The sequence below is a fragment of the Cydia amplana genome, chromosome 3 (genome assembly GCF_948474715.1).
Source record: "Cydia amplana chromosome 3, ilCydAmpl1.1, whole genome shotgun sequence".
NCBI lineage: Eukaryota > Metazoa > Arthropoda > Insecta > Lepidoptera > Tortricidae > Cydia > Cydia amplana.
This window is the reverse complement of record NC_086071.1, coordinates 7271798-7297811: the sequence shown is the minus strand read 5'-3', so window position 1 is coordinate 7297811 and position 26014 is coordinate 7271798. Positions and strand designations below refer to the sequence as shown.

General features: G+C 38.2%; 1 protein-coding gene across 1 annotated transcript; it reads right to left on the bottom strand.

The window, feature by feature from the left end:
• Nucleotides 1–972: 972 nt before the first annotated feature.
• LOC134662661 (uncharacterized) lies at nucleotides 973–26006 on the bottom strand. Its single transcript, XM_063518934.1, has 19 exons — nucleotides 25985–26006; nucleotides 24464–24607; nucleotides 23425–23477; nucleotides 22536–22610; nucleotides 21353–21419; nucleotides 20450–20556; nucleotides 19717–19900; nucleotides 9425–9543; nucleotides 8738–8856; nucleotides 7857–8010; nucleotides 6712–6903; nucleotides 5907–6022; nucleotides 5218–5326; nucleotides 3818–3968; nucleotides 3409–3548; nucleotides 2971–3077; nucleotides 2759–2876; nucleotides 1892–2092; nucleotides 973–1269 (listed from the first exon to the last, which is right to left on the bottom strand). The coding sequence occupies exons 1-19, from the start codon at nucleotides 26004–26006 to the stop codon at nucleotides 973–975; spliced, it is 2475 nt and encodes an 824-aa protein (XP_063375004.1).
• Between the last annotated feature and the right edge of the window lie 8 nt (nucleotides 26007–26014).

The window sequence follows — 26014 nt, the reverse complement described above, 5'->3', positions numbered from 1 at the left end:
TAGCCCATTATTTATGATTATTTTATGCTCTTTACGTAGGACTGAATCATATATTTAGGTAACACCTTCGTATTATTAGATTGTCCCATTAAAAATGAAATAATAAACCAAAGAACGAAAAAGAACGAAATAATACCGGTATTTTTTGTATGAAGAAAAAACCGGTTCCGAGCCTTGATTGTTGGTTTTAGAAGCGTATTGCGAATGAAAACCATATTTAAAGGGATTGATTTATCCTCCATACAAATGAAAAACCCAAAATTTGGCACTGAAATTAATAGAGTTGATTTTTATTTGTTTAAAAATTTAACGAAACAAAAGAAATACAATTCTGTGCCAATTGAATATGGTTTAAATTTCATCGGACTGAAGAAGTAAATACTATAGGTAGGACCTTGGGCCTTAGGAGGACAATGTTTTGTCGATTTGAGATTAAAACCTGACTATGGAAAACTAAATACTTTGAGGCATATTCCCTTCAGCCAGGCCGCGTAGCCAACATGCCAATCGCTTACGCTCCGTAGCGATCGAAACGCAACTGTCACTGTCGCACTAATATGAAAGAGTGATAGAAAGACGCAAAGCGTTTCGTTGTCGAAGCGATAGCGATTGTAACCTTGGCTAGGCCGGCTGATTAATTAAGTGATATCAAAAATCTGAAAACGACAGCAGTTGCCGCAGGAGTGCGCGGTCCGATTTTGACTTTATGTCACCTCATGCAAGAAAATTACTGACTCCATTAATTTTTAAAAAGTATGATACTTATTTATATTTTTTTAGTACTACCCACCTAATCAGTAATCACATGAGTTAACATAACAAAGAGTGAAAGAGTGTCAAAAAAGCTGTATCTGAAAAAATAAAACTATAGAAATATTACCTATACTCTTGTAAGTTTATTCTAACTGTCAGTCAAGTAAATACATTTATTTCTAAAACATTTATAATGCGCGCAAAGGTCAGTTACATGATTCACGATTCACCAATATGAAAAGCATCTTTTGTCAAATAAGACGAAGTTCCGAGATACGAAGCCACGTTCTCCGCCGCGATGTACTGTCTGGAATTGGAGCGGTTGAGGAAAAGGCGCTCAAGGATGGCGCGGCGCTGCTCGAGGTGGTTGCGCACGCGGCGCTCGCGGTTCAGCTGCTGGTTCTGCGAGGCCACCAACTCCTGCAGCTGCAGCATGCGCTCGCGGTCCGACCGCAGCTCCGACCACGTCTCTGCGGCTTTCAGGCACACCGGCGACAGGGAGCTCGGCAGTTTAGCCTACACACAGTCTTAAATTAGTAAATACTTTTAATAACATAAAACAGTTAAGTGACCTATGGATCACTTAGGTCAACGTCTAGATTTCTCAAGCCTAATCTTGTAACTGAGCTATATGTATAGTACAAAATTTACAGGTTGGACAAATTGCAAAAGTTGTTGCAAAGATTGTCGAAGATCTTTGACAATCTTTTCTGGCATTTTTATGATAAAATCGTTTATAATGCATAGTATAAAACAAAGTCGCTTCCCGCTGTCTGTCTGTATGTATGTATGTATGCTTAGATCTTTAAAACTACGCAACGGATTTAGATGCGGTTTTTTTAAATAGAGTAATTCAAGAGGAAGGTTTATGTATAATTTGTTAACCCGTGCGAAGCCGGGGCGGGTCGCTAGTCGTTTATAATTACGAAATCTTTTCTTCTTGGTTACATCGGTGACTTAAATTTCAACATCGATGTCAAAGAGTCTGTTTTCAGGGTAAGACACCCCATAATGATATCGGCAGGCAAACCCAGTGACATTGTACAATAACATATTTTTACTAAAACATGTTTTGTTAGGGAAAACAATCTGTGAAGGTCACTGTAACAGGCCGTTCCTGTAAAGTGACAAGGCTTACATCGGTTTCACTGTGCGGCCGTTCCCGTTGGCTCTCGAGCTGCGCGACTATGTCCCGGCGCGCGCGCGTGACGTGCGCGAACAGCTCCGCGCAGCGTTCGTGCCGCTCCAGCATCAGCGCGCGCGACATTGCAGCACTCACCAGCGACTCGCGTTCGCGCGTCAGCTTCGCAACTTGCGCAGATAACTCTATAACCTTCAAATTATACATTTATGAGATTCTTCATTTCTCATGCTCTGAAAGTGGCTCTGGCTCGTTGTGTATCTGTTACCGTAAAAACTCGTTTTAGTAGTTTCCCATATCGCCTAGGTGAAAACGTGTTTTTACTAGTTAAAACTACTTTTCACAAAGTGCCATGGTAGAAATTAGTTTTAACTATGTAGGATTCTTCAGTCAAGACTAGTTACGGAAAACTATAATATATAAAATGCTTATTCATTTCACTGAAGCGATATGGAAGACGCGTTTTCACAAAAACGAGTTTTTATGGCAACATATCTATTATGAACTCGGTTGATTTTTTTTGTAAACTTATGTAATTTCTATTCAGATATACTTAACTCCTGACTCCATAATAACGATTCATTTACTTAAATAGATACTGCAATGTTCTGCCGCCAGAGTTCAGTACTAGGACCCATCGTAAACGATAGAGTAACTTATACATACTGTGCCTTAAACTGTTTTTGCAAGTTTTCACAGACAATAAAATATGACATTGATACATCAAGGCGATTTGTTCCCAAAGGGTCTACCGGGAAACGCGAAAATCGAAACTCAGCTATCTGCCTCTTTAGCGCTCGAATATGTATGAGGTAGGTATACCCAGCTAATTAGAATGTGTAATTGAATTGAGTACATACGTACCTCTAAATGAAGATCGTTGTTATCGTGGGTATTCTTACTACAACACTCGTAATCTGTTCGAGAAGCTTCCATATTCAGTGAAATAATCTGACGGTCTTTTTGTGCTAATTTTTCATTCCTATAATGCAAAAACAAAATAAATTACGAGTAGCCCATTCTCCAAAATCCGATACCTAAGTATTTAAGTTAAAAATCGTTGCCGGAGTACTAACATTGATTTAATCCTTTGCTTTAGTTCTTGAATAACCTGTTGGAGTCTAAAATTTTTTTGCTCCCTCAGTAATAGTTCGTTAGCCATGTTATTCTCGGAGCTTTCTTGCTGGAATGGTACAAAATAAAATATTAGATGAGTAGAGGATTTAACGAATGGTAATGTAAAATCATAAGTGTAAGTATGTAATAGATAATAGTATCTATTTATGTATGTGCGTAAGGGCCTTGGGCAGCAGACCTATTAGTCTGTACGAAACCTCTCGACCGTTCATAAAACCAGCAAAGATTTTCTTATCATACGACTAGTAATGTACACGCTACATACAGGTCCTGGTACTAGACCAGGTCGTATTTCTTGTAAGAGGTGATTGAGGAGCTAAAATGCAACACACAGAGCATTTTATGATGAGGTAAATAATAGTCAGGTTTATGATTACCGCTATTTTGGCCAAGGAGTTTAATAAGCTTTCTTTGTCTTCACGGCTCTGTCTCAGCTCAGCTGTGACTTGCTCTAATCTCTTTTTAGCAGCTTCTAGATCCTTCCATAACTCCGCTTCGGTTAGTGAAGGTTCATGTTCTACAAAAACTTTTAAGTCAGGTTGGTCAAAGTAAAATACTCGTAGCTGCCTAGGGAGTGTTCTTTTGCCACAGTAACGTATAATTTGTAGAAATTTCATTTGCCCGAATGCACTATAGGTATCCATGAAACATCGAAGAAAAATTCACTAATCTACAGGTACTTTAGTGCTATGTAGGTCCAGATATTTTAAGATAACCTTAATTTAAATAGGCACTCACAGGCACTTAACTAAGTAGGTAGATGTACAATATTCTAGGTCGTGTTACCTTTGCGCGGCAAGTAATCGAGGCACTTCTCGCTGCTCATTTTCACAAGTTTATCGGATTGTTCCAAGAGCTGTCTATATTCGTCGTGTACATCTTTTATCCGTTGTTCTAGATCCATCACACGAGCCTCTGCTCTTATCTTATCTTTTTCCTGTTTATATAATTAGTTATGAACTTTGTGAATTGGAAATACATAATATGTAAATACCTTCCTTCTTAAGATTTTTGCTTAACATAGCGTGAGATATTTAGTGCTATATTTAGGTTCATAATTTTGGACTCCAAATATTCCTAATCCTCTCAAAATTACACTTTGATTTAGATGAAATTTGGTATGGAGATAGTTATGGGGAAGGGTATAGAATAGTTTATATCTCTAAAATCCTCCCGTCATAAAATCAACAATTTCTTGAAAAACCATACATATAAGACATAAGGTACAAGGTAAGGTAAGGTACGGACTGACTGACGGCCTGAGGGAAAAATTGTACTGGATAGTCGGGAAGGGAATCGACGATGGATACTTACATAAGTGTTAATATGGTTAAATATTACGAGTTATGTCATTTTATTTTAGCTAACGAGGATTTCGCCATATCGAGATTCGAGGTATCGAGGTCCCACTATAGCAGTGGTTCCTAACCTTTTCAGTCCGGTTACCCCTATGACTAACTAGGGAACCTAATTGTACCCCGCCTCCCAATGGCAGGGCCCTCGGGGCCCCTAGCAGTGCAATGCTCGGGGCCCCCTTATAGTCAATTCTGCATACATAATGTTCAGTATAGGGAAGTAAGTTTTCGGTTTTAATTTCAACCTTCAGGTGTGTTGAGCAGACGTAGGCGCAGGGCTCGGCGTAGGAATGCGGCGAAGGATTGTGATATAAGTATGTCGTCGGAAATAAAATGCTTCTTGTGCTCAACAAAATTGCAGTTGTAATTTCTCATAAATTAAACTACATTTCGTCCATGTCAGTGGATGATCAAATACGATTTAAAACAGTCACATTATTATAGTAAAATATGAAAATAGGATTTACTTATGCAGAGTGTTACATATTCAAAGGAGAGGAAACGACAGACAAACCGGATAGAATTGTAGAGTGGTAGCATAGAGTACAAACTTAGGTGTTGCCTGTTTATGTTAATAGTCTATACATGTAAAGGGTATATACTACACGATATCTAACAAGGTGTCGGTTGAGCCGATCCGAACAAGCCGAGCGATGTGTTTTTCGCTAGGTAGTTAAATATTTTGCGAGGCTGAACAGCGATTGTTCGACCGTAAGACCATACGCTGAGCCACATGGTTAAAATTAAACTACTAATAATGATTTTCCATGTATTCATTGACCAGTTAAGCTACCATGTAGGACCTATAGGTATTAGTAAAGATTCAGGCACCTGCTCATCCAGCTTCTCCTGTAGCCGGTCAAAGTTGTTCCGGAAGTTCGACTCGCGAGCCTCGTACTCCTCGGTTATCGATTTGATTTGCTCTTGTAGCTCTGTGACCCTGATAACATACAGTTTCCGACTAAAGATCAACGTAGTTTCAAAGAAAATCATACAAAAGGCCATCATCGAATCAACCTAAATCGTAAAGACAAGGTGATACTGTCATTGGGAATGCAGATAAAATTTGGTTCCATCAATTAAAGTTGTGTTTCCTAACACCTACAGGTATTTATGAATTTCATTAGTAGTCATGGAAAATTATGTAAAACGTCGAGCAGCTTTGTTAGAATAATACTTTTCTGAGAGCTTATTGATAGTAGGTATTATTATGATAAATACATTTAAATACACACATATTAGACCTACACGTGTTATAGTACCTACTTATACAATAATTTGACACGATATCGTGATAATTGTGTAGGAGTTAATTTTATTATAGATAGGTAGAAGCCTAGAAATCACCCGATCCGGAGGGTTATTCTAATTGCATTAACGGACGGTTTATGAATCTGGGTTTGTTTTTGATATATCCTATAAAATATCATACCATAACAAATCCAGATTAAATTGATAAGTAACCAGTTACATATTACGATCAGAACATGCCTCCTTGTGTTGGCGTGGTGGGTACCAACCTTAATTCTAGTGCATTCCGCTGCAGGGTCAACTGCTCGATAGTGACTTCTCCAGTTTTAGACTCCTTCTCCAATTTCTTAGAACGCACGCCAAAGCTTGTTTGACGAGAACGTTGCTGAAAAAAGTAAGGAATGTGTATCTCTAAAATCGTGCATTCATTAGCACCAATAAATGTGATGGCGATGTGCTGCAGAAGATATCGTTACTATTAAAATTACTTAAATTACATCAACATTAGAGTCTATAAAGTCTATTTTTTTATTCCGTAGACTGAAATGACAGTTAATTGTATGAACATGAAATGTCATTTCATACTATTAACTGTCATTTCAGTCTACCGAATAAAAAAATAGACTTTAGGTACCTCGTTTTTTGCATTAGAAAAAAAAACACAACCGAATTGATAACCTCCTCCTTTTAGATTTGGAAGTCGGTTAAAAATGGTAAACAATCACATGATTGAAAAATAAGTTACAGCAAATATATTATAGCAAGGATATATATTGACATTCTTTTGGTTTCATAAGTAATAGTTACAATTTTTACAAGCTTTTAAACGTAATAGTTGCTAAAAAAACGAGGTATAAGTTAAGGTGAATAAAGAAGAATGACAACCCCCTATATACAACGCCGCGAGAATCGTCAGTGTTGTAGTAAATTAATACCTATTATTTTTACGTTGCCGCCAAAACTGCCGCCGTACGGTTATTTATGATTTCAGTACATTTCACTGGACTCACAAAAAGGCGCTGTTTTAATTTTGTCTGGGACGGTTAATGTCAAAGGTTACTAAAGAGTGTTTACGAGTAACTCGTATTCCTTGTTCTTGCGCGCGGTGGCCTGCATCTGCTTCTGCGTGGTCTTGAGCTCGCGCTCCAGCGCCGTGATGCGCGCGCGCGCCGTGCGCAGTAAACCCTCCGCCGTGGCCACCATGTGCTTCAGGGACTCGCGGGCGGCGCGCTCCTTGTTCAGTTTCTCTTTTAGATCCTGCAAGTCCTGCAAACACATGTCAGCCACTAGGCTAATAGGGACTACAATCGGTAACCGATCTGTCGTACGGCCTGGCCACGACATTGTGCGACTGGCTTCGGCTAAGGCGACAACCATAGGTGGGAACGAAAGGTCCGACCGCTGTGTCTCGCTCCAACCTATGGTTGTCGCCTTAGCCCAAGCCAGTCGCGCAATGTTGTAGCCAGGCCGTTAGTGGTATTCCACTGAAGGCCTCGGTTACGTGACTGTTTTAAAAATCTTCAAATAAAATTAATAAACAGACAATTAGCATGAAATGTAATTGCTTAGCTTTAAGTTCAACGACATTTTCTACGGATTAATGCTAACTATTAAAGGTAACTGCCATACCTACCCGTTACATCACGGACAAAAGTTGCCATTATGACGTAATTTACTTGTAATGTATATTTATTTATATACATAATGTAACCTGCGTGAGCCAGGTAGGTAGTTTATAAACAGGAACCGTTAAAAGGTATGGAAGTAACTTGTATGTGAAGAGTTGAGAACTTGTGTATTGATAATTAATTAGCCGTTGAGTTACCTGAAGAAGTCTTCCGACATTTACTGATATTTCTGACTTTTGCAGCAGTTGTTCTTTGATAAACATTTTATAGTCACCAAATCAGGCTTGTCCAAGGCCACCGAAAAGGGAAAAAGGTTTCCATGTTTTTTAAGTAAATTGCTCGACATGTTTCGCTCCATAACGAGGAGCTTCAACAGAGGCGACGTGCGTGTCGGCGGACCGACGCAGGCCAGAGAGGGTGACCAGGGAGAGTGGCTCTGGCTCCTGTTGAAGCACGTCGAGCAATCTTCCACTTAAAAAACGTGAGTGACCCGTTTTAATATATTTAACAGCTCTGTGTCGCACGGAAGTTTAGTTTAAAATTAAATAGACTTCCCTTCAGTTGTAGGTACCTGCCGTAAGAATGTCATACCGTGCTACTTGTGTCGAATTTTACACTGGGGACGGTGGGGACTCTATCTCCTATATCATTTTTCACCATAGGTTCGTATCCTTTGTAACTAGACAACTTTTTGTTCAATTGCTCTATTTTTTTTACCAAATTACCACGATCTTCCCAAGCTGCTCTGTGAAATAACAAGGTACATATTTAGATTGGCATGGTATCTCCTGAAGGCTCGGAACCGGTTTTTTCTTCATACAAAAAATACCGGTACTATTATGTTCTTTTTCGTTCTTTGGTTTATTACATATTTCATTTTTAATCGGACAATCTAATAATACGAAGTTGTTATTTAAATACATGATTTAACCTACGTCAAAAGCATAAAATAATTAAAAATATTGGGCTATTTTGGGTTTTACAAAAAAACCGGTTCCGAGCCCTGCTCCTGTCTTAAATTATAAGTACTTTGATTCAGAAAAGGAATCAAATCAGTAAATGAAATATAAATAGAGTCAGACCGAGAAAAGTCTGCAGCGATTTTGATAGCCCACGCAGTGCAAGTGTCATTTTAAACGTCAAACTTCTATGAATTTATGACGTGTAAATAACACTTGCACTGCGTGGGCTATCAAAATCGCTGCAGACTTTTCTTGGTCTAAGTCTATTAATTAAATGTAAGTCCTTGCTTTATACAGTCACAGCAGCAGAAGTTGCTAAGCGAGCGAGGTGTTCAAAATTACCTTGACGCGCTCTTATTGCCTTAACAATAAAATCGCGTCAAATCACTTTGAACACCTGGCCCGCTTAGCAACTTCTGCTGCTAACTGTACATAGGAGACCGGTAAAGTAAATACCTTAACATACAAATACGTAAAAAATTTAATAAAATAAACTTTTTAAAGGCATACTTAGCGATGTTCATGATGCGCTTTACTTTGTCCTCCAAACGCTTCGAAGTCTCGTTTATCATTTTGTGAATCACTTCAGTCTCTGCTTCAAATTCATTACTAATTTTCTTGTCTGACATCTAAAAAGATTTTACCGAGGCAATTTTACTCAAGTAAATATTGGCGGTAGAGTCTGTTCCAGCTAACAGTCGTTTGAGTTTTATTTTATTTAAACCAAATCAAAATATTTGTTCGTTAGGCTTTGTAGCATATCAAAGGGTAGTATTTTTAACAAGCTTTTATTAGGTCGACCTGTTAACTAACTATGTAATGGAATCTAAGGTAGCTAATTTAACCATCTTCCAAGGATCGTAGCGTCATGAAAATTGGCAGCTGTATGTAGTTCTGATGACAATACAATAATATGGTACTGTCGAACTGATCTGATGATGGAGACAGGAGGTGGCCATAGGAACTCTGTGATGAAACAACGCGACCTAATTGTGTTAGGGGTTTTTAGAATTGTCTCGATGAGTATTAGTTGTCTGTCGTAAGAAAAGTACAGTCAGCGATAAAAGCTTGTACAAAAATGAAATTTTTGGTAAAAACTTATTGTTACTTAATCTCAGCCACAGAGTAAGCTGGAGATCAATGATTTAAGTACCTACTGAACATTGTACATTTAGTATTTAATCCAAGAGCACTTACGCGATTACGATAATATTCCAAAAGTTTTAAGCGTCGCGTCAATATGTCGTTACCCAAATCGGCAACCTCTTTTGGGATTGTAAACAATTCGAACCTTAATCCTTCGACTGCTGCCGAACCTGACAAAAATCAGAAGTTATTATCTCAGTATAAAGTAGGTAAGTTCAAAGACAAATAGGTATAAGTGGGTCGTTCTACCGTTTCGTGCCGATTTGGTGTCCGAGCCCGCATCAAGCGTTAAAATTATAATTTTTTACAAGTGGTTATTTTTAAAAGGTATGTTTATGTGGTACGAAAAATGCGCCAGTTTTGGAATTTAGCTAACCCTAATGATCTATTAAATAAAAATTAAAAACATGCGAAAACTTCATTTCCCTCGCACCTAAAATAGCGTACCATTGGGTTCGAAATTAAAAAAATACTATTATTTGCAGATAAACCCTACTTGTCATTATTGTTTATAAATAAGCACATAATTAGTATTGTATTGGTACATGGTACGTATTTTTAAACTTAAATTATCATAGAGAGAACGCACTTTTTAATTTTGTCACGCGAAAGACTTCATTTCCAGTCTAAAAAATTGCCACTCATGCCAAATCTAAACGCGCCTTTATTCACGAACTAGCTGTTGCCCGCGACTTCGTACGCGTGGATTTGTATATTGATGGTTATATATTCTACATTAGCTTAGAACATTATGCAGCAAGAGATTGCGATAGGACGGTTAATCATTTCTTAATTATTAATATTATACAACGCATGAGACTTTTCTTTCACAACCTACGAAGTTTCAAGCCCCTAACTGAATAAAATTGTCCTTGATGTAATCCCTCTAAACCCCCTTAGAAGATTTTCATGTCCTCTTTTTAATAAAACCTACTACCTAACTACCTATTTACGAACTTTCAAGTTCCTAGCTTTAAATAAAATTTGCACCCTAAGACGAACTTTCATCCCCTTTTTAACCCCCTTAGGGGTTGAATTTCCAAAAACGTTGCAATTACTTTTTTTGTAATCGGCTATTATGCCTTTCTAAAAAGTTTCAAAGCATTTGTAATGGATTCAAACTTTCAACCCCTGTTTAACCCTGTTAGGGGATGAATTTTACAAAACGCTGAAATTACTTTTCCTGTATTTTAATAATATCCCGAAATACAAAGATTCAAGTCCCGCGTTCGAAAAAATGTTTGATATCCATACAAACTTTCAACCCTTTTTTGACCACTTTAGGGGATGAATATTCAAAAACGCTGAAATTAGTTTTCTTGTATTTTCATAACATATATTTTTACGAAGTTTCAAGTTCCTCGCTTAAAATAAAATTTGAGCTCCATACAAATTTTCAACCCCTTTTTAACCCTGTTAGGGGATGAATTTTACAAAACGCTGAAATAACTTTTCCTGTCTTCTAATAATATCCCCAAATACAAAGATTCAAGTCCCGCACTCTCAAAAATATTTGATATCCGTACAAATTTTCAATCCCATGTTTTACCACCTTGGGGGATGAATTTTTAAAAACGCTGAAATTAGTTTTCTTGTATCTTAATTTAATACCTTTTTGCAAAGTTTCAAGTTCCTAGCTTAAAATAAAATTTGCACCCTAAGACGAACTTTCATCCCCTTTTTAACCCCCTTAGGGGTTGAATTTCCAAAAACGTTGCAATTACTTTTTTTTGTAATCGCCTATTATGCCTTTCTAAGAAGTTTCAAAGGATTTGTAATGGATTCAAACTTTCAACCCCTGTTTAACCCTGTTAGGGGATGAATTTTACAAAACGCTGAAATTACTTTTCCTGTATTTTAATAATATCCCCAAATACAAAGATTCAAGTCCCGCACTCTCAAAAATATTTGATCTGAGTACAAATTTTCAACCCCTTTTTTACCACCTTGGGGGATGAATTTTTAAAAACGCTGAAATTAGTTTTCTTGTTTTTTAATTTAATACCTTTTTACGAAGTATCAAGGTCCTAGCTTTAAATAAAATTTGCACCCCAGGACAAAGTTTCATCCCCTTTTTTACCCCCTTAGGGGTTGAATTACCTAAAACGTCGCAATTACTTTTTTTTGTCATCGGCTATTATGCCTTTCTAAGAAGTTTCAAAGCATTTGTAATGGATTCAAACTTTCAACCCCTTTTTAACCCTGTTAGGGGATGAATTTTACAAAACGCTGAAATTACTTTTCCTGTATTTTAATAATATCCCCAAATACAAAGATTCAAGTCCCGCACTCTCAAAAATATTTGATCTCCGTACAAATTTTCAACCCCTTTTTTACCACCTTGGGGGATGAATTTTTAAAAACGCTGAAATTAGTTTTCTTGTTTTTTAATTTAATACCTTTTTACGAAGTATCAAGGTCCTAGCTTTAAATAAAATTTGCACCCCAGGACAAAGTTTCATCCCCTTTTTTACCCCCTTAGGGGTTGAATTACCTAAAACGTCGCAATTACTTTTTTTTGTCATCGGCTATTATGCCTTTCTAAGTAGTTTCAAAGCATTTGTAATGGATTCAAACTTTCAACCCCTTTTTAACCCTGTTAGGGGATGAATTTTCAAAAACGCTGAAATTACTTTTCCCATCTTGTAATAATATCCCCATGTACAAAGTTTCAAGTCCAACACTCACAAAAATATTTGATCTCCATACAAACTTTCAACCCCTTTTTCACCACCTTGGGGGATGAATTTTCGAAAACGCAGAAATTAGTTTTCTTGTTTTTTAATATAATACATTTTTACAAAGTTTCAAATTCTTAGCTTAAAATAAAACTTGCACCCCATACAACCTTTCATCCCCTTTTTAACCCCCTTAGGGGTTGAATTTTTCAAAATCGCTTCTTATCTCTTGTACACTTTATAAATTCAACCTAGTGTGCAAATTTCAACTTTCTAGCTTTTGTAGTTTCGGCTCTGCGTTGATGAATCAGTCAGTCAGTCAGTCAGTCAGGACACTTGCATTTATATATATAGATTACTGTGATTGCTACGTGTTTTTACTACCTTAGTCTACCGCAATACGTCAACGAAGGAGGTTTCGCGCTCTTGATTTACGAGTAATTTTGGTTCTCCTCACCGGAAAGGCACTTTGTCACGGTTAAGTACTCATTATTATCCATTAAGTAATTTGGTGCTATCTATTGCAAAAAAATCACCTTGTTAATAATCTGTTAGCATTTTGGTATATCTTCATCTGGGGGCACGGTAGTGCCCCCGCCAAGACGAGCAAAGCGAAGCGCAAGGGCACTACTACCTTTTCTCGAAGCGCTTCGTCGTTTTTTTGAACCCTCATAACTTGGGTTTGGATTATACCAGATAAACAAAATTCTCGGGATATGATGTCAATAGTGGACTTATTAAACATAAAAAATTTCAATTGCATAGCTCTTATACTTAAGATTTTATTCATAACTAAAAAACCCCGATTTCGTCACTGACTCACTCACTCACTGTTGATCATCAAAACCTCTAGGGTACTTCCTGAAGTCCTAGGAAGCTGAAATTTGGTATGTAAGATAATATTAGTATACAAACAACAAAAAAATTCAAAAACTTGAAATTTTTTTTTCCTAAGGGGGGGAAAGGGGGGGTGGAATTTTGTATGGGAAATCAATAACCGCTGAACCGATTTAGTTGAAATTTGGTATGTAGATAGTTTTTGTAATGGGGAATGGCATAGAATAGTTTTCAACCCCAAAATCACCCCGTAAGGGTGAAAAGGGGGTGGAAAAGGGCGTTAGGGGAAAAAGAGGGTTGAAGGTTGTATGGGGAATCGGCAAAAAGCAGATTGTATAAAAGATGCCCCGAGATACGTATTTCAGGATTTTTAATAGTAGGTCCTTAAATCACACGCGTAACCCTTTAAATTAGGGGATGGAAGCAACTTACAAAAAGAAGTGAAATCCCACCAAAAACATTTTCATGTAAAATGTTGCCAAGACGAAACCATAAGGCTCGCACTGACAAAAAGTTATCAGATCTCTTGTAGAGCCAAGCTTCTAACTCTACGAGTACAAGCCCTAACTTCACAAACTCTACACCTTAGTCAAAATATGTGGCTTGGCCGTTTCGTTACTCCAAGAACTATTTTATTATAAAAAATAATGAATAGTGAATACATTTTTCACCTTACGTCCATGTGACAGTAGCGAAACGGTCAAGCTACATATTTTGACTAAGGTGTAGAGTTTGTGAAGTTAGGGCTTGTACTCGTAGAGTTAGAAGCTGGGCTCTACAAGAGATCTGATAACTTTTTGTCAGTGCGAGCCTTATGGTTTCGTCTTGGCAACATTTTACATGAAAATGTTTTTGGTGGGATTACTTTTACTTGATGACATTCTAGCCTTAAAGACGATAAAGAAATTTGAAAAAACCGTCGAAAGTTCATTCGACTCCAATTCATCCCTCTCCATTCCTTCCAATATTTTCGGGTGAAGGAAATGAACCATTTTGGAAGGAAATGAACAATAATTTTGTATGACAGATGTGGTACCTTTTTATGTTTTTAGCCCACAGCCCAAGAGTTATACGCACACATACGCTCTCAAATCATAACTCTCATGTTTTGAAACGTATGTATTTCCAATTTTTTCGACTTCGTTAGACCGTTTGACAGTTTCAGGGTATAGGTTCTTACCTATCCCCGACACTATGTCATAGGAATCCTGTTGGTTGTGGATATTGCATATAAATAAGCAGATAGGCGTGTAATTCATTTTTTTTCGTGGCAAATATTATAAATATATCGGATAGATACATCATATTTCCAACATTTTATAAATGCGGAACATTTTGGACAGATGACCCTATTGAAACTTGTCTAACGCCTGTTAATGTAAAATTTATGCTAATTAAAATACTGAAAACTTTTGATAGTAACCCCTCCCGACGCGAGCGAGCTCTCCGACGGCAGATATTTACGAGGAGGGTCTCACAAAGATCTTCTCCCGGGAGCCTCTTCCTGTACTAAGTTAAAAAAACGGGTTGGCCGTATCAGGCAAATTTCTTGTAACTTTGTAACCGTCCAAAGGCCAAGCTTTAGGAAAATCTAGAAAGTTCATGAAACAATGGTCCAACACCATCTAGAACTGGAGAGGAGCGTCCCATTCCCACCCCTTTCTGCGAGTTCCGCAAAGAAAGAGCAGGCAGCTCGGAGCGTCCGATTGTGGTGCCAGCCGAGCTTTCACAGGAAAGTAGACCTTAAATTATTGTTCCAATGCCCAATTGCAAACGATGCTGAAAGCCGGGCTCCGCAAAAGATGTTAAAAATTTCTTTTAACTATTGGCAGCGGGCGCAATCGTGCGAGGTCAAAGACTAAGCTTCAATGGAGCTGACCTCAAACAAGAAGCAATAGCCGAATGTATTAAAAAGCAAGGCCCGGGGGAGTTTCAAATAAGGGCACATTTCCGTACAAGGCCAAATATCAATCTGCAAGAGAGCAGAACTTGGCTAAGTGAGGCAAAAGGCCGAGGTCCGCATAAACGCTGAAGGCCCAGTCCGTCTGATCATGTTGCGCTTCCATAGAAGGCCTAACTGCGAGACAAGATAGCTTGAAATTTAACCAATGTGATCTCGGACCTCCCTGCGGCTTGACCTTTGCATTTTTCCTCGAAAACAGTGCGACTTGTTGAGTCTACAAGTCCATACAACCCTACGGAGTTTGTTATTTATAATAAGTATTTTGATTATTGGGGCATACTCGGCCTTTGGCTTCTATCTACACAGAGTTTTGGTGTTTCGTAGAGTACGCTCTTCGACCTCCAACGGCTTTAGAACTCAACATCGTGTTTGCGGTCCGCTAGTTTGCTTTTTAATACACCACTATTTGTTCGTCTCCGAGCTCTGCTGTCCTGCAGCTTTACCTCGGGCCGCCGTTCCCTTTGAAACGGCTTATCATGGTCGTTTCCGAAATGTAATATTCTGGCCCACTTCATTATTTAAAAAAAACAGCATCTGCCCTTTACACTTTACAAAGACGGCTAAGTCACATTACCTACATCGATACTGGATAGTTTAAAATTATGCCTCAGTTCTTTCCCGAATAATGTATTTTATCATAAATAACGATTGTTTTTTATAACAATTTCTAGATAATTTAAGCTTTTTTAATTTCATTTATGTAAGCAGTTTTTTTACATTACAAATTTCATTATTATATGTTTCCAGTTCTGACAAATAATGAGTCCGAAGAGGAATAATGAAACATCGTAAAAACTATTGTTAAAAAGTAGATTATTATATTAAACAGGTCAACAGGGTAGATATACTTTTTAAAAGCCAAGATATTTATGGTTCCATCGTTTAAAATATTATCACTTTGATTTTGACCAATAAAGTTAATTTATTTTAATCTAATTTCATTTCCTTCTATTCGTGTTTCATTACCTTCCCTTGGTTTTTCATTTCCATCTGTGCCTTCATTACATTCCTTATTTGTTTTCCAAAAGTATAACTAGTATATAGGTGCCTTTCTTAAAATAATATACACAATACGTATACACATACACAATATCAAAATCTACACTGTAACTTCAAAATAAAAAAAATCTCCAAAAAAGTGGCAAATCGGCACGAAACGGTAGAACGACTAGGGTTGCCAGATGGTCGGGATTTGGCGGGATTCTCCCGATTTTTAGCAGGTGTTCCCGATTCCCGACAAAGTGTAAACTGTCCCGAAAAACAGCTTCACGTTATAAAACAATAATTTAAAGTTCCGAACTGTCGTCGAGCGAGCGAGCTGACGTAGTGCCAATAATGTAAAATATCGTTGTTTTTAATACAATTACTTTAATTTGAATGTATTTTTTTTAGAGATGCCCCGAATAGTGAATTTGGCCGAATACCGAATATTCGGCACCTCCCTCGGCCGAATACCGAATATTCGGCATGACATGCGAACATTTTGAGTCACAATTTATTATGCAAACTGTTCGCCATCAAAGCACTACGTTTGCTAAGATATATTTTTATGTTGAACAGAATTAATGAATGTATATTAGTCAATCAAATCAGACCCATGATAAAAATAAAATATTTTGTAATCAATAAATGCTCAAAAACGTGCCTTCGTATTTAACTACTTTCCAAGAATACATTTTAAATATTAAATATACCTAGTTTTTGGTTATTTTTTATTAATTTTATTCCGCCGAATAGTAGGCAACATTCGGCCGAATACCGAATATTGGGAAAAGTGACCGAATAGGCCGAATACCGAATAGTTGCCGAATCATGGCATCGTGGCAATCGTGGCATCTCTAATTTTTTTTTCCCGACTTAAGTCCCAAAATCCCGAAAAAATCATATTGTTTCCCGATAATAGCGCCTTTCGATCTGGCAACCCTAAGAACGACCTAGTATCTGTCCTATATATTATACTACTCTTTGGGTACATCTCCGTAAACGGTGTTGTCATTGTGTACAAAGAAAGTCCTTTAAAACATAAAGTTTACCCGCAGCTTAAGATCACTATCACATATTTATACCTGGGTCCGAGTTATTATTACAACGCTAACGTGTAAAGCTTTATCAGTAAGTTTACAAGTATATATGCTTCTTGGGTTGGAGTGAGTCTTTTTTTCTTGAGTCTGGCCAACCATTACAATAAAGAATAATCTTTAATAGAAAAAAACCTACTTCTCTAACTACTAGCCTAACCCGACTTAACGGAGCTTATACTTTATTTGGTAATATGTATACATTTTATGGTAATCATAGTGGTTTTTAGGGTTTCGTACCCAAAGGGTAAAAACGGGACCCTATTACTAAGACTCCGCTGTCCGTCCGTCCGTCTGTCCGTCCGTCCGTCCGTTCGTCCGTCCGTCTGTCACCAGGCTGTATCTCACGAACCGTGATAGCTAGACAGTTGAAATTTTCACAGATGATGTATTTCTGTTGCCGCTATAACAACAAATACTAAAAACAGAATAAAATAAAGATTGAAGTGGGGCTCCCATACAACAAACGTGATTTTTGACCGAAGTTAAGCAACGTCGGGCGGGGTCAGTACTTGGATGGGTGACCGTTTTTTTGCTTGTTTGTTGTTGATGGTGCGGAACCCTCCATGCGCGAGTCCGACTCGCACTTGGCCGGTTTTTTTTTAGTTTAGGTATCATAGTGGTTTTCCGGGTCAAGGTCCGGGTCCGGGTCCGGATCCGAGTCCGGGTCCGAGTCCGAGTACGGGTCCCAATCCAAGTCAAAATCGAAATTCAAAATCACAAAACGTGTACTATGCGTCGTTGAAGAGTTCTGTTCTGATCATCATCAGCAGTTCAACTTCATTAAATGCCGCAGTTTTTAATGTAAATGCTTGATTTTCTGATGAAAATATATAAAATTCTATACGTATGCCTTTAAGATTTGAGGAGTTCCCTCGATTCCTCATGGATCCCATGTTCAGGTCTTGAGATTGACATAAATGTGCCTAAAAACTTAACTTGCTTAACAAACATAACGAAGAGGACAAATCGTCAAACGTGTACTATGCGTCGTTGAAGAGTTCCGTTATGATCATCATCAGCAGTTCCACTCCATCAAATGCGACAGTTTTTAATGAAAATGCTCGATTTTCTGATGAAAATACAAAAATCTCAATACGCATGCCTTTAAGATTGGAGGAGTTCCCTCGATTCCTCGTGGATCCCATCATCAGAACTCGAGCTTGACAAAAATGTGGCGTAAAAACTTAACTTGCTAAACAAACATAACGAAGAGGACAAGTCGCCTAACGTGAACTATGCGTCGTTGAAGAGTTCTGTTCTGATCATCATCAGCAGTTCCACTGCATCAAATGCGACAGTTTTTAATGAAAATGCTTAATTTTTTGATGAAAATACAAAAATCTCTATACGCATGCCTTTAAGATTTGAGGAGTTCCCTCGATTCCTCATGGATCCCATCATCAGAACTCGAGCTTGACAAAAATGTGGATTAAAAACTTAACTTGCTTAACAAACATAACGAAGAGGACAAATCGTCAAACGTGTACTATGCGTCGTTGAAGAGTTCCGTTCTGATCATCATCAGCAGTTCCACTTCATCAAATGTCACTTTTTTGAATGTATATGCGTGATTTGTTGATAAAAACACAAAAATCACCATATGTATGCCTTTGCCTATATGCCTTTAAGATTTGAGGAGTTCCTTCGATTCCTCATGGATCCCATCATCAGAACTGGGTTTTGATAAAAATGGGACCAATTTGTATGCATATACATACAATAAAATAAAAAAAATTCAAAATCGGCCCAGTAATGACGAAGATATGGAGTAACAAACATAAAAAAAAACATACAACCGAATTGATAACCTCCTCCTTTTAGATTTGGAAGTCGGTTAAAAAGTCACTACGCTAAGTATTTTAGAATACCATCATTATTTGCTCTTCATCAGCAGTTCCATGTCACTAAATGGTGGTCCAAAAGGAAATGAAAGAGATGTCTTTAAAAATATTCAAATCACTAAATATGTATTTGTAGACGTCCCTCAATTTCTTCAGCATTCTTTCACCAACTATCTTTTTAAAAACTAAATAAAGAATTTCCCAAATCGGTCCAACATATTCAAAAATAAATAGTGTTAGTTGATAATAAGTCATAAAATAACATAAAAATACCAATTGTTAAGGGTTCCGTACCTCAAAAGGAAAATATGGAACCCTTCAGACCGTTGTCTGTCTTTCTTTCAAGGCCCTTTATCTCGAGAATGCGTGGAGATATCGAGTTTAAATTAAAACCATATAATCAAATCCTAGAGTCCCTTGAAACTGTCAAATATTATACTCCTAAGTTAACGTAAAAAACAGATACGGCCGTTTATGCCGCAAAAAACGTATATTATACGGGAATTCACTCTCAAGGGAATTTGTAGGGTACCTTTAGGGTACTTCCCGTTGACCGAGAACTATGAAATTTGGCAAGTATTAATATCTTCCACTATACAAATACAAAGGAACATCTGAAAACTATACATTCGTAAAAAAATAAAAAGTTAAATTTGTACGGAATTTGTACTTGGTATGCGAATCCGACTCGCACTTGTCTGATTTTACAAACAAATCACTCACTGCAGTTCCGGTGCGCAGGTGTCCATGAGCTTTTCTCGCTCGACGAACTTTTCTGCATCTAATTGTCGGTGATAGTAGGTAATGGTGGTTCCACACTGGCTGTTATATAACATCGAGTGACAGGGATAATTTTTGATAGTGTTTTGTTATGTTGTCCTTGTCACACAACGTTTATTAACAGCCAGTGTGGGTGGGACAACTATCAAGCACGGCAGCATACCTAGTACAGTAGAGCTGGCGTTTGTCCTTTTATGACCAGTTGGATCCTGCACCAACATCAACAGGTCATGAGACGACCACCCATCCATTGTCAGAACGCGCATTTTGCCGAGGCAGTCGCCTGAGTGGATGCCGGACTTTGCCTCTAGATCTTTTATTTGACTGTAAAGCTTTATGTACGAGTTCTGTAAAACAGAATTAAATGATTGTCAGTGATACCAGGCGTGGCTCACTCCGCGATTTCGTCGCTTTGCTACAGGTAGCTAAAAGTACATCCGTTCCGGCCCCAATTTTGGGGAAAGCCATAAGCCGCGCGTGGCGTTGTCGCCACCTAGCGGCCATATCTGTGATGATCGTAACAGACGCGTTTTGTTAGAGAGTGAGTCTTCTGTACTTAGTACTATTACTTATTCTGTGGTGATACTCGTATAAATTGAAATACTTCATTTTCAATTTTAAATTTAAATACTTTACACTAAATATGAAATGATAATCAAACCTACCGCAACCGAAGTAGGTATAGGTAGGTAGTTAGATAGGTAGGTAGGTAAGTAGGTATACTTAGGTATCTGCCGAAACCTACACTACAGGAGACGCAGCAAAAAAATGTGTCGGCTGTATGATTTTTAATTTCTAAGGTTATAATAATTAATTATTGTGTGTGGCAGCCTATAAGGTAGGTAGGTATCTATTTAAATGGGTCTTTGTTGCCGGACAATTAAAAAAGTACATACTTGATGGTGAGTCACCAGTTTCTGTACTTGTAAGATCTCCTGTCGTTTTTTCGCCATGAGCCGCAAATGTTTGATCTTAACACCTCGTGGAAGGTCTTTATATTCTCCTGCAAGATATCTTAATGGAGTGAAATCGGGGTAGTTGGGACATGGTTAAATAGGAAACCTCAATAATTGCAGAGAATTTGCTGGTCCCAGTCCCTTGGTAGGTACCAAAATACCTGTAAGTATACTTATTTAATTGAAATTATGGAACTTCTTTGAATAGAATATGTAATATAGACTTTTTCTTCATTTTGCCTCTATAACTGAACACACAGGAAGTATCCAGGACCACTATTATTGATAAGGTTTATTTAATTGAAGTAAGTGGATAGCACTTCTTATGTATGTGTACAAATAAATTAAAGCATTCCCTTGGAGGTGAAAAAGAGAGCCAAGTTCAGTCACCTAACCTAACTGAGTTAACCGACAAAAGAACTGAGTTCTAAATGAGTGCTCATCAACATCATAAAACTGACTTCTCAGTTGACTTCTCGACTTGGCTAGTTTTACTCACGAATCAAATTTGTAAAAAACGGCCAGATGCGAGTCGGACTCGCCCATCGAGGGTTCCGTACAAATTTACATATCTTATCTTGTTAACGTTGTTTATAACTTAGGTACTAATAATGAACCTCCAGTCTCTGTAAATTGTGTACAATATTAGGTACCTAATATGCCGATTACGACTGTTAGTTTACGTTCTAAATAAACCAAAAAAAAATTTAGTTAAGTATCATAAGGTCAAGTGATTGCAAACTGTGGTTGCATTCAAGGCGCCTGCGTCGCCAGGCTTTCTGCTTGAACTTGGTTTATCATGTCGCCGTGTTTCCAGATAATGGTTTTCAATATGAACCTCACCTTTTCCCGGGGCAGTAACAGACTCTGATTTTTCAAAATCACTAATCAATGACTGCGCCGAAGAATTCTGTAACAGTACAAGAATAAATACTGGTAATTAGCTCAAGAGAGACTATGTTAAACCAATGGTCATTCTTGAATACTAAGTCAGAACACGCTTTACATATAATATATAAATATGTTACGTTTTCAGAATTTATCAGTAGATGACGAGAGCTATTATAAATATAATAATCGCAACGGTTGCATTTATCCTGGTCGACCATACCTAAACCTTGTTTTGATCATCCCGGTTAATAAATACCCCAATCTGACCAACTGATCTGAAATTTTGGTACCAAGTTCTCGATCTAGTTGGATAATCAATTAGCTAATCGTCAACTATCATTTAGTTAGGATTATATTAGAAAAATTAATACGGAAATAGATACGTAGTAGGTATTTTAGATGAAATCCTCACACTCTTGATATTAAACAGAGCTAGGTAGCGCTAGCACTACTGCTCGTTTAGTGTTAATAAATAAGTCCCAAGCCGCGTGCATAATATTATTTAGTGTAAGGCCTGAGTGGGCGCTCGGAGCGGAGCGTTCGGCGGGGCGTGCAGCGTGGCGTCGCGCTCACAAGTAATTTGACCAGCGTGCACTAAGGTCGCTCCTATACGCGTGCATTTGTTTAACACGCACGCCGCACGCCCCGCCCCGCTCTGCACGCCCAACTTGAGCGTCCACTCAGGCCTTACACTTATAAATAACTCATTTTTCTCGCGCGCTGTAATATGAAAACTGAAAAGTGTGAGTACTTTTTGTGGGTACATTTCCCGCAGCCTAACCTAAAAAAGCTCTAACCTAGACCATGGAAGCATAATTCTATAGAGCCAAACTATTAAAATATGAAGTACCTAACACTAATTTCTGTCACCCTTATTACGATAATCGAAAAATAACACTAAGTAATTTAAAACTACCTACCTAATTATTTACAATTTACTATTCGACACAGGACGGTACAAGTGAGTGTTAAACAGTATAATTTAACATACAGTGAGACTATAGTATCCGCAGAATTAAGTGGCGAGCAGGGTCATAAACGTCACTATTGTTGTTACCGGTACCTGCACTATTGTTGCACGGCACTTAATTCTGCGGATACTATAACAGTAACAGTGAGAGATAGTTTGACTTACTCTTGAATGACTTGTTAGACTAGCAGTAGCAGATTTTCTGCCCTCTTCCGATTTCGTTCGATGCTTAGGAGAACCCTACAACACAATTTACGATTTTATTGGACTTTAATGTAAAATATTGTTTAGCACACCAGCTCGTAAATTATCTCTTTATTCTTACAACACTGATGAGAAATTTGTAATCCACAAGAGCGGCAAAGTAATTACTAATTAGATGAAAATTTTGACTCGTTTCCTTACAGGCGGCCTAGCCAAGGTGACGATCGCTTGCGCCTTGCACTTCCCTATCGAATCGCTTTGTGTCTGTCTATCACTCTTCCATATTAGTGTGACAAGGTAGCGTTTCGATCGCTACGAAGCCTAAACGATTTGCATGTTGGCTACGCGGCCTGAGCTCGTAGACTTCAGCTACTTACTAATCTTAAAAAATAAATAAATAAATAGAGTTAAGTTAGGTAATATCACGGAATTATGAATTTCGATGTTCGCAGTATCTAGGCCCTGTGATGATAATGAGATGATTTGAAAATGCACTCGTGAGGAAGAGTAGGTAAGTTTTAACAAATTTATTAGGGTTTTCATCTTATTTTGATTTGACCTCTAGAATAGAATCCCGAACGAGCTAAAGATTCTGAAGTAGATTATTTCGCTTGTTAGGGGCCGAAAATTAATAGTACTCGAACAAAAATCGAATTTTGAACTCTTTTTTTTAATTTATTGTTTAACAGGACCTCTTGTTGCAGAAATAATTATTGTAGTACTTGTAACGTAGCCAATCATTCACCGTCGCAAAAAAGAGCGATACCTACGTAATTGTTACAAATTATGTATCAATTTTGAGTATTTTGAGACAAAATGTTTGATTAGACTATACTAGATAGATACATACGGGGAGGCTGGCTGGCCTGTGTGTGCAGAGTTTATCAGCGCAGGTCTTCAACCCTTTAACAATAAGTAGGTACAGGTATTATAAGATCAAATTAGGACGTAATTGAGGGAAAGAGATCCACCCTAAAAAAATATATTATTCATATTAATATCAAATTTTGAGGCAGGATCCTTAATTGTTACTAATTGTAAGCTACGAGTAAGCTCCTTATAATAGGTGCAGTACCTACAATACTAATAATAATAATACGTTACCGTTACTCTTCGAAGGCCGTAAAAATATGGGACACGCTCGTCGGCTCTTATTGGCTCTACAAATAAGATCGTGTCAGATATTTTTGCGGCTTTCGTTGTGTAGCATATTATTGCATGCAGTGTTGGCCGAAACGTTAATGCAATTGAAAATGTTGGCCATTAACCATTGAACCTTAAACCGTAACGGACGATTACAGTTTACAGTTCAATTTATAATGGTTAATGGCCAACATTTTCAATTGCATTAACGTTTCGGCCAACACTATTTGCATGTAACTGTACCTGTTGTTGCGAACCACATTTGCGAAGACGTACTATACCTACCTACCTACAGAATGCTACAGATGAGTTGACAGAAAAAATACGGAAATATCGGTATCGAAGTTTTCAATTCGAAACATTTCTGCAGATTCATATGAAATATGGTGGGTTTCCATTGTGGAAAGAAAATTTGGTTTCCCATAAAAAATGTGATAACATTCCCACATTTTCTCGTGCTTCGGATTTGAATTTTGCTAGTTTGGAATCTTGCTGTCGGCACTTGAATAGTTGTTGCCTGCTCACCAAACTCTATTTCTATTAGTGTAAGGCCTGAGTGGACGCTCGGAGCGGAGCGTTCGGCGGGGCGTGCAGCGGGGCGTCAGGCTCACAAGTGATTTGAGCAGCGTGCACTAAGGCCGCTACTATACGTTTGCATTTGTTTAACGTACACGCCGCACGCCCCGCCCCGCTGCACGCCCAACTTGAGCGTCAACTCAGGTCTTACACTTGGGTACCTAACCAACCTAGAGCTTGTGTGCGCCGGCCGCACTGGGGAGCAGACAATTTGGACGACACTTTGCATCCTAGGGTCGATGGTTGTGGATGTGGAGTCATATCTTCGGAGCTTCGTCGGCTTATTTCAAACGATACAGCAGGCTTAACTTCTCCTGTAAATTTTTAAGGTCAATGTGGCTAATTCCGTCATAGGGCCTATTCCGTCCATTAGCGTTTTTCTCGAACAACGAACAAAATTGATAAATTCACGATTGCTTTTAGTTTCACCAATCAAAAGCAAATGGTTTTTTTCCTACGATTGAAAATCAAAGAAATATACGCTCGTGGACGGAATAGTCCCTATGACGGAATTAGCCACATTGACCTTCAGTGACATTTTACATCTGCAAGCTACACGATATGACCGCTACGAGCTATTTGATATGTAAATGTCGTGTCTGAAATAAAAATAATAAAAACATTAAAATAAGCATATAGTTAAAGCGATAGTCAAGACTGTCATGAGACTGACATATAAATGTATAATCTATTTTTCCTGACGCAAAGGCTGGCCATCGCAATCAAACGCGGCAACGCAGCGAGTCTGATGGGCACCTTTGCGGCGGGGGCAGCCCGGGACGGGTTTCAGCAGGTAGTTATGTTTTACATAGGTACATATTTCGTTTGTATTTATATTTAAGTTTCGACAGTAAATTATTTATTTTTAAGTGAATTTTAATGTACCTAAAGAGCAAATATTGGTACTGATAATTTGTACTTACTGCATTGTTTTAAAAGGGAGTACGGGGCTGTTCATAAATTACGTCATCTATTTTTGACGATTTTTGACCCCCCCCTCCCCCTAAAATCATCCAAAAATCATGCTTCGAATGACCCCGTTTCCTCCTACGTCATGCTACCATTATCCGATGTCCAGACCCCCCGCCCCAATATTTGAAATGACGTAATTTATGGATAGCCCCTACGTACGAGATCAACAAGTGAATTATCGCCGCTATACTTACTCAACCTCGTATCTGCAACACTCATTTGATGACAAAAACACCCGTATTCCGAATGAAAGAAAAGCGGATGCGGATGCGAATGCGGATTTTTAAAGGCTCACATCCGCGGATGCGGATGCGGATGCGGATGTCAAGATAGGTAGGTACATAAAAAACGTCAAGTATTACATTTTAGTAATTTTTATTTCAAAAAACCGGCCAAGTGCGAGTCGGACTCGCATTCCAAGAGTCCGTACATTAAGTCCCACTCACGCTTGACCGCAAACTTCTAATAGGTTTTTTGATTAATGACTAAATTACCTAGCAGTTTAGCACTTACGCCGATGCTAAGACGTTCCTGTACCGACCTGTTCCACATCCGCATCCGCATTAAACTCCGCATCGATTTTATGCGGATGCGGATGCAGATGCGGATGTTGAAAATAATGCGGAAGTTCCGCGGTTGCGGATGCGGATGCGGATATTCGCAACATCCCTGGTACTTACCTAAAAACAAGTTTCGAGTAGAATGAAAGAAATAAATACCTTGTATGCGGCTCGGCTTCATTTTGTCTT